Raw genomic sequence first — 9,987 nt, forward strand, 5'->3', positions numbered from 1 at the left:
CATGTCTCTCCCCCGCTCTTGTCCCTGTTTCCGACTCTATCCACTGTCCTATATCAAATAGGCACAAAAATACCCCAAAGAAATCTTTGAAAAAAAAATGCATCTGTAGCTATTCTGCCTCTCAGCTGTAGAAAACAGTGACCCCAGGTTTGACAGAGTGCATAGAACATACTACCATAATTTTGTACCAGATTTAGGCAAAAAAATAAATGCTTGGATTAAAAGTAAAGACTATGAGGACTTTTATGGACTAAAACTAGACTAAAATGTTTTTGAGTTTTCGGCAACTAAAACTAGATTAAAACTTAACAGGGTAGAAATTACTAAAATGTGACTAAAACGAAAAGACATTTAATCTAAAGACTAAAGTTAAAATTAACTAGAAAAGCACTCAGAGAGCGCAGACCTCCACCATTAGCCCTATGTCCCAATAGAGAAGAATCCTTTAAAAACGTTCCTGGATCCAGACGGTGATCTGGAGCACTCCCAATATCTAATTCGCAGATTACTCCCTCCCTGGTGGAGTGGAGACACAGTGAGGCAAAGCATTGGCTTCGCTACATGTGGACTGTCATGGCAGAAGCACCCATGGTCTCACCGAACGACTGAAAGTCATGGCAGAGGGTGAATATTCCTCTATTCCTCCCAGCAATGTGAGTTTTCTCGCCACAATTTGCTGTCTTCCTCTCTGTTATGCTCCGACTTGTCGCCTCGACCAGGCATGCTTCCTTCAAACTCTGTAAAATCCAAAACTTTGAATAGAAACACCAAAAACATGCTGCTGGGATTGAAGTTACTCATGTCCGCCATCTCCTGGTGTAAAGTGGTAACAGTGCAGACCTCAGGCATTAGCCTTATCTCCCAATAGTAGAGAATTCTTTAAAAATTCCTGGATCCAAACGGTGATCTGGATCACTCCCAAAATCAAATCAGTTCTTCCTTATGCCATTTCTGACATTTCCTGAAAATTTCATGAAAATCCGTCCATGACTTTTTGAGTTATGTTGCTAACAAACAAAAAAACAAACAAACAAATCCACCCGGTCACATGACCTCCTTGGCGGAGGTAAAAATAGCTGTCAAAATTAACACTGGTATAGTGATGGTCGATCATGTTTCGTTAAAGGACTTTGGACCCCACCTTTAAAAACATTTCTCCATCTAGTTGGTGGGGTTGCTGAAATTCTTATTTCACCAACTAATCTTTCTTAAAATGTGGGAATTATAATAATATTACTATCAACTCTTCCATTTGGTAACTCTCAATTTTTGATAAGAATATTGAAGAATATTGAAAGAATGACATCCCTGATTCATTTACGCAGCCAACAGCATGCTTAAAACTCAGTTATTGAAGACGCATATTTAACTTTGTCATGTTACCACGACCGGAGCAACAGGTAGTGAGCATGACAGAAAATATCATTTATATCTTTCAGCTTTAATTTTAGAAAGATGTTTGATTTAACAAAATGAAGCAGTATTGATTACAGCAAATATTTATTTCTTTCAAAACAACCACTGTTGATGCTAAAGCCCTTGGAAGAACTGTGTTTTTGCTATTATTGTTACTATCAGAAGTTTTCAAAAGAATCTGATGGGGTGGGATTTAATAAAATGAAATGAGTATTTAAAGTGAAATATTGAGAATAAGTTTTATAAAATCAATATGAAAGAGTGAATTACTATGGACTTTAAGATTTGATTTCTTTTCTGATTCACCATCAAACATAAAACTCATTTAAGGTCATAAAACCGAGATATAAGTATTTCTTTTTGTAGTCAGTAATTTTCTGCTTATTAGGTTATAAAGAGAATTAAAGTCTGACAGCAGCAGTCTGTTTGTCAGTAAGAAACACGTTTTAAGTGTGTGTACTGAGCATTTAATGCAGGGTAGGTCCTCTAATAATTGGTGACTAAATAACTTGGTAACTTTTAAAAATGGAAATACCTCTGATATACTGCACTTGATTCATAAAGCAAGCTTCAAAGAAAACCTTGTGCAACTAAAAAGCACTGAGGAATTCAGGGTTTTTTTTAATCTGAAGTTTCCACAGGAAGCAGACTTCTGCCATAGCATGCATTGAAACTGCATTATTTGTGGTTCCTGTGATTTGAAGAGTTGTTTTTGGTCCTGGTTCGACCACCTCTAATCTTTCTGTCTTGCTCCTTGTTGGGGTTCGAAAGTTTCCTCAGTAGCTCTGCAAAAAGAAGACTTGAATTTAAATTGTAAAAATATGTTTGACCCCTAGGAGGCCTCAGAGAGCCACTTCAGATCAACGTGTTGCTCAACACTCCTCATTTGCAGTCTTCTGTTCCATTGTGATGGTTTCTTACCTGCTAACTCAGGATGACTCTGACTGAAATTGTTTAGAAGAGATACATATTTCAGCCCTCCAGTATCAGGATCTCCTAGAGGGAAATAAATGAATTTGGATGCAATGTACCAGCTGAACAGATGTCAGACATTTCCATCATCACAAAGTTGAGAAGTGAAACTTTCATATATTCTAGATTCATCATTACAAAGTGAAATATTTCAAGACTTTTCTGTTTTAATGTTGATATTTTTGGCTTAAAACCAGTTTCAGGTAGTTTTGGCTTCACTGTGGACAGGTGCCAAGCAGTGTGACTATCATCGACTAAAAGTATGACTAAAATACTGTTAACTACCCCTTTTTTCCATGCGAAAGACAAAACTAATTAAAGATAGATCTTTGATGACTAGAATGACAAAGTAAGTTTAGTTTTCATTAAGGAAACTGAAACAAGACTGAGATGTACTTTAGTTTTGTCGGACATTTAAAATCTATGATAATTCTCCTCTGTGGGTGAATCCATCAAAACACAATGCATCTTTAACTTTTGGAGGATGGAAATGATTTCCTACTGCACATTTGTCAAGTCAGCAGTCTTCCCATGATTGCTGTTGTGTTTACTGAACCAGAGTGAGAGAATGAAGGCTCAGAAAACCTTTGCAAATTGAACCTTCCTTAATATTCAAATATTTTGTGATTGTGAATTTTTAAATTTTCATAAGCTGTAAGCCATAATCATCAAGATTAAAACCAAAAAACATCCTGAAATACTTGTGTGATAGCATTTATGGAAATGTAACTTTCTGAAGTAAATAACATGAAAAAACTTTTACATGATATTCTGATTATCTGAGATGCACCTTTATATATATTCATAGATATACTCAAAATGACTCCCATTTTAACTAGCGTTATTATATGTCCTTACTGAAAATCCCTCTATAGACCATCGCTTTTCATATTTGGGATCAATTTTTTCTAATCACAGGACAAAATCAAATGAAACCACTTAGAATGGAGCAAAGTTTAGAAACCTTGTTGAACTTACGACAAACTTTAAGGAGGACATAGAACTGTCTCTCTACCAACACGCTGCTGGCCAGAGCCAAACTGTGCTGCTGCCTCTCCAGATTCATCACTCTACCACTGCTGTCCAGCAAATCCACACACTCTGCAGGACGAAATGCATCACATTTACTTGATTTAGTCTCATTTAAACATACAAAATGTATGGATATAGTATGCATCTTTAAAGTACTGGGCACATGAATTTGCCATTTCATCCCAATAAGGAAATGAAGGAATCAAAAGTGAATTAACATGAAGTAATTGATGATGACTACCTTTAAAGTCCAGACTGCACATTTCCTTTAGATAATGGATGAAGTTTATCAGTTTGCAGTTGAGATTGAGTATTTCCATCCTGCTGTCTTAAAAAAGATATTAGGTAACGCATCTTTTCAATACATAACAATACTGCTTATAGCCTGTTTATTTCCCTTTTAAATGGAGCCAGATTTGTAAGGAGCATGCATTTGTGTGATGAGCAGTAGAGCTGAGTATGTGGGTTGCACCCATGAAAAATTAGCTAAATCTTCTCCACCAGTCCAATCAGCTTATTCTGCTGTTGCTATTGACTGTTGTTTTGAGCTGCTCTGAAGTTAGCCAGAGTCTTAAGTCTAGTCTGCTCTCTTGATCTCTTCCCCACCAAATTCTTCAAAGCTGTCTCCCACTGTCTTATAAACATTATTAATACTTCTACATTACAGACTGGAATTTGTCCCGCTGCTCTAAAACGTGCTGTTATAACTTCTGTGTTTAAGAAAAGCAACTTAGATCAATTCATCATAAATAACTGTAGACTTATCTCTAACCTCCCATTCATCAGCAAAACTCTAGAAAAAGTTGTTTCAACCAATTCAACCATTATCTCTTAAGCAACAATATGCATGACAGATACCAGTCTGGCTTTAGAACCAACCATAGTACAGAAACAGCACTTGTAAAGGAAATCAGTGACCTCAGGATCGACAGTGACACACAAAAAATTTCAATCCTTGTCCTGCTGGATCATACAGCTGCCTTTGACACCGTAGATCATGAAATCCTCATCCATAGACTCCATAAATTTGTTGGCTTATCTGGTCCAGTCCTGAAGTGGGTTTCATCCTACATAAAAACAGAAAGTTCTTTGTTTCTGTTGGTAATTTAAATTCTGCTGAAAGAAATGTTTTCTCTGGTTTTTCACAGGGCTTAATCCTCAGACCATTACTTTTTAACTTATACTTGCTCCCACTCTTAAAGTCATCAGCAGACATAACTCATGCCAGTCATATGCTGATGACACACAGCTCTACATTTCTATTTCTTCTGATTTCAGTTCAGTAAATAAACTGTTTACATTACATGAGGGATTTCAGCTGTTGGATGTCAAAATCTGAACACAGACAAAACTGAAATATTAATCATTGGCCCCAAAACTCAAAGAACAAAACTTCAATTTCATCAAGATTAAATATCCATGAAATACAGTGAGCACACCAGAAATCTGTGCATCATTTTGGAGTCAGATCTCAACAACTCAAAACTTTTATATCCAGTATCATCAAAACATCATTCTATCATTTGAAAACCTTCCAAATTCAGATCATTCAATCCCCAAAATAATGCAGAAAAATTAATCCATGCGTTTTTCTCCATCAGGTTAGATACTGTACTATATGCCAAACTATCAAAACAATCACTAAGTAGACAACAGTTCATTCAAGACACAGCTGGCAGAGTCCTAACATGAATTAGGAGATTTGATCAAATCACCCCAGTCCTCAGAACACTCCATAGGCTCCCTGTGTAAGAATCACCTTTAAAATCCTTCTACTTGTCCATAAAACTCTGAGCGGTTCAGCCCATGAAAACATTTCTGACCTGCTCACAGTTCATAACCAGACCACTCAGGTCCTCAGGTGAAGGTCTTTTTGCCGTACCCAGAATCAGAATGAAGGCTGCTGAGGGGGCCTTCAGTTACTGTGGTCCTTTCCTCTGGAGCAACCTCCCTGCAGACCTGAGGTCTATCTCTACTGTATCTTTATTCAAAACTAAACTTAAAACCAATTTTCTCTCTGAAGCATATGAATAATTTCTGTGTGTGTGTTCATGTGATCAGTGTGGCTGTATGCCCCCTTCTTTCCTTTTATGTTTAATTTCTATGTCTTGTCTCTGATGTGATTACTCAAAAGCTTTCTTAAAGGTTTTTATGATTGTGGAAATAATTGTTAATGTGTTTAAACCCTCAGTGTGAAGCACATCGAGCTTTCCTGTGATTAAATGTACTCTGCATGTCTACCTGAATGTCTGCTTGCATGTTTGCTTGCTTCTGGCACCCCCAGGTGCCGATAGTCAGGTGCCTAATTGTCACCTGGCTGATCTGGATAGGGCCTGCGCGATAGGGCAACTTCAAGCTGTTGTTCTGCAGACCAAGGTGTGGCTTTTTGGAGTTAGCCCTAGTAGCATCTCTCTGTCTTCTACAGATTAACATTCAAGGATACAGCTGATGGCTCTCTGCCCAGACAATCTGGAACAGTCTGCACTCAGCCAATCTCTGGTCTCATAGGCCTGCCATGACTGCTCTTCACCATCAGGCCAATTTGCACTGGTGTTAGCAACACATGCACTGGAACCTGAACATGTTGAGGAACGTTATGTTCAGCGATGAGTCCAGATTCTGCCTACAGCAGTTGGATCGTAGGGTCAAAGTGTGGAGAACACATGGAGAAAGCTATGCTGATCGCTGCACTGATAGAGTTAACATCTTTTGGTGGAGGCAGTGTGATGGTGTGGGGCGGCATCTCTCTCTCTGGAAAAAAATGAGGCTTGTCATCATTGGAAGCAATCTCAATGCAGAGAGATATTGAGTTAAGATTTTGCAATGAGTTGCAACCCACATACTCAGCTCTGCTGCTCATCCCACAAATGCATGTTCTTTACAAATGTGACACCATTTAAAATGGAAATAAACAGGCTTCCAACGGTTTAAGATTTATTGCCAAGAAGCATCGTTACAACAAGGAAATAGTCTACCAAACACAAATGTCCTTACTTTTTGTGCTGTTTATAAAATGTATATTTCTATATTATTCAAGTAAATTCCCCATACTCTTAACCTTGTAAAATAAACCAGATCATTAAAATAAGAAAGGTCAAGCTATGAAAGTCAAAAATGACCACTAGTGAGTGCATTCTGCAGTAAAACAAAAAACTTCTTTACTTACACATCTGCAGTTATTTGCCTCAACAAAAAAGCAACAAAAAATCCATTTTGCAGAAACTTTACCTCCAAACAGGACGGTCGCAAACATCCTCTGCTCCAGATCAGCTCCACTTGCAGCGTTACTAAACGGTAGTGTAAAGCATCTGTTTGTTCCACTGAGGCGGAGGAGTTAGACGGGGCACACAGAGCAACAAAAGAGGCTGTTAAATGAGTGTTGTGGTCTACACTTGGTGACAAAGACTCAGCTCAAAGGGGGTGGCTGCAGGAACTGGCACTGACATACACACTCATAGCTCTTTTAGCATCTTTATCCTCTTTTTTTCAAGGGCTGCAGCCTTTAAATGAGGGGACAAGGGACTGCTGTTACAGTCTCCATGGAGTCTCCACACACAGACAGAATAGCACCAACACTTTATAGATGCTCAGACAGACCAAAGAAACACTATTTCTTACTGTATTACTGCTAGGAGGAATATTAATTCACTTAATCTCAGCTAAGGTGCTGTTAGAGACAACTGTGAAAGCTTTCACCATTGTTCTAATTTAAGTACATTTATGGTTCATTAAAGTTATGAATAAACAACAAATTACAGGCTTTATAGCATATTAAGCCCCTTAATATCTGATCATTTTACATCTTTAAAACATCTATAACCTATTTTGTTTTTTGGGACATGAATTAAAAAAACAGCGCAGTGGGTAACAGAGGTTTCATCTTGTTTTTGAGCTGACCAGCTGCTGCTTTATTGTTTTGGCTCGCTACCATGTCCCATACCTTCACAGGCTGCAGTAAAAGAGGAATTTTAACTCTATAGCTATGGGAAATGGTACATGGACTTGAGCATGTAAAGCACTTTTCTAGTCATCTGACTGCTCAAAACAATTTTACACTGCAGGTCACACCTCCTCGTTCACACGCCGGTGGAAAAGGCTGATAGTGTCCATCAGTTATAGCTAATATTTTCTATATATTTACATTCCAGCCACTCAGGATGTTTATATGCTGTTAGAAAAGGTTGAATTATTGTGTTAGTTTGAACAAAACTGGATTTTAACTTCTTTTTTTTTTAAATTTATTTTGGGCTTTTTGTGCCTTTTTTTGATCGAGGAGAACAGTGGATAGAGTCGGAAACAGGGATGAGAGAGCAGGAGACACATGTGGGAAAGAGTCACAAGCCAGATTTGAACCCAGGCTGCCCCGAACATGGGGCGTGCCTTAAACCACTAGGCCACCTGTGCCCCAGATTTTTTAAATTTAAACATGTTAGTCTGACTTAAATCCTATTAAATTGATGTTCTACAAGTTGACACCTGGTATATAGACAGTATATTAACATGCACAGTAAGAGAACATATGTCCCGATGCCTGTCTCTTTCACAGATGGGGATATGCCCTCTATTGGCTTGTTACTTGATCTTCTTCCTGCTCACCGTTGGTAAAAATTGTGCTGCTTCTCCTGTCAGTTTCCATCACTGACATCAATCTCAGACAGCTTTGGTCATTAGTTTTTCAGGTGAGCCTACTTAAAGTGGTTGTTCGACATTATAAAAGCAATTGTTTGATTCATTCTATAAGTTATGGATAACTAAAACACGAATACTATCAGCCAAATGCTAAATATTGGCCTTGATAATCAGTCAGGGTGATAATGTTGACCCCAGGTTGACATACATCCTGTAAGCTGATTGCTGCGTTGTTTGCAATGTAAACAGAACAGCCCATAGCTCACCTGCTATAAGGAGGGCATATCACCGTCTACCAGCTGGTTGAGACAAAGACGCTCTTGTTAATACAGACTAGTCCACTTGAATGTCTTGATCAAGCTATAACTGTTTTAACAGACATTCTGCAGCCTATGTTGGCTATAAACCAGTGTTACTCAACCCTGCCCAGCCACAGAGCCAAGTTGTTGGAAATGACCTTTGCAAGAGCCACAATCTAAGTGGTGAAAAGTTGCAAAAAGGGTTAAAGTGGAAATAAAGGTTGCAAAAACATCTATAAAAGTGGTAAAAAAATGGTGAAAAGGGGCAAATTAGGCACTACATGGCTAGAACAGGATAAGAAAGTGACAAAAATGGCAAAAAAGGGTGTAAAGTGACAAAAAAGTGAGTTACATGTGGCAAAAATGGGCAAAAAGCAGCGGAAAGTGCCATTTAATAGCAAAAGGCAGCTTAAATGTGAAAAATGGCAAGAAATGCCAAAAAGGGACAAAATGCAAATAGCATAAAGGTGTGCTAAAAGCAGCAAACACAGACAAAAATGGGATAAAAGTTGCAAAAATGGGCAAAAAGTGGCAGAAATTGATTAAAAGTGGCAAAAAAAGGAAAAAAAGTGGCATTACAAATAAGTAAAAGGTTACAATAATGTCCAAAAAGCAGAAGAATTGATGAAAATATTCATTAAATGGCTAAAACAGGGTAAGAAAGTGGTAAAAATGGGGAGAAAAATAGACGAACAAAGGGCAGAAAGTGGAAAAATTGGGTGAATTACAGGTGAGAAATGCCCAAAAAGCAGCAAAAACGTAGCAAAAAATTTGTGAAAAGTGACTAAAATGGGCAAAAAGCAGGAACAAGTGGCATTTAATGGCAAAAGGCAGCTAAAATGTGAAAAATAGCAGAAAATGGCAAAAAGGGAGAAATGCAAGTAGCAAGAAAAAGGAATGCTTAAAGCAGCAAACACAGACAAAAACGGGATAAAAGTTGCAAAAATGGGCAAAAAGTGGCAGAAATTGATTTTAAAAATGCAAATAAGGGCAATGTAATGATACAGACAGAAAATAAAGGTTGACATTTAAGTTTTACAATTAAAGCCTACTGTGGGACATTAACTGACTTGTGACTTGAAATGGATAATTTTTGTGATCAAAGTTTCCTTTATTAACATTTTCTGGGGAATAATATTTCAAAGTAAGACACAAAATCCCCAAACAACACAGTTATGGATTTATGTAATGACTCCCAACAGCTGTGATTGTCCTTGAATCATAACTTTGATGAGACTGAGCTGAGACAGGATCGCCACACAGGACAGCACATGAACACGAGGACTCAGGAGGTCTTTGTTGAGACTTTTTTAAAAAGCACTGAAGACCCCTGGGGACACTTGAAAAAAAGAAGTGTATCCTTTGGCCTGTAACCTGAACTCACAGGGGAATTAAGATAAAAGCTGGGAAAATAGAGAACACCAAAGATAGTTTGACTGCTTCACTAGCATTTCCCAGAATGAGTAAACCAGATCACTGACTCTGTTCTAGGCGTCCAGATCTGATATGAACATGACCCAGAGCTGTTCCTGTCAGCTGTTGCAAACATGATGTGACCACCGCTGAACACTGCAAATACAGTAATGACGTAATGAACACAGAAATGTATTAATAAAACATATCTTTTTTTTGCCAGTAT

At 38.0% G+C, this 9,987-nt stretch overlaps 1 protein-coding gene across 1 annotated transcript; it reads right to left on the reverse strand.

The window, feature by feature from the left end:
- Positions 1–2,094: 2,094 nt before the first annotated feature.
- On the reverse strand, positions 2,095–8,222 carry LOC121509778 (uncharacterized protein C22orf15). Its single transcript, XM_041787440.1, has 5 exons — positions 6,649–8,222; positions 3,662–3,748; positions 3,367–3,489; positions 2,338–2,412; positions 2,095–2,201 (listed from the first exon to the last, which is right to left on the reverse strand). The coding sequence occupies exons 1-5, from the start codon at positions 6,671–6,673 to the stop codon at positions 2,095–2,097; spliced, it is 417 nt and encodes a 138-aa protein (XP_041643374.1). The 5' UTR covers positions 6,674–8,222.
- Positions 8,223–9,987: the final 1,765 nt, after the last annotated feature.

This window comes from Cheilinus undulatus, linkage group 5 (assembly GCF_018320785.1).
Source record: "Cheilinus undulatus linkage group 5, ASM1832078v1, whole genome shotgun sequence".
In the NCBI taxonomy this organism is placed as follows: Eukaryota; Metazoa; Chordata; class Actinopteri; order Labriformes; family Labridae; genus Cheilinus; species Cheilinus undulatus.

Coding starts and splice junctions, on each gene's coding strand:
- LOC121509778 (XM_041787440.1), bottom strand. CDS start 6,673: ATGTTTGCGACCGTCCTGTTTGGAG. Junction 3,749..6,648: donor TGCGACCGTCCTGTTTGGAG/GTAAAGTTTCTG, acceptor ATCTTTTTTAAG/ACAGCAGGATGGAAATACTC. Junction 2,202..2,337: donor GAGTCATCCTGAGTTAGCAG/GTAAGAAACCAT, acceptor TTCTTTTTGCAG/AGCTACTGAGGAAACTTTCG.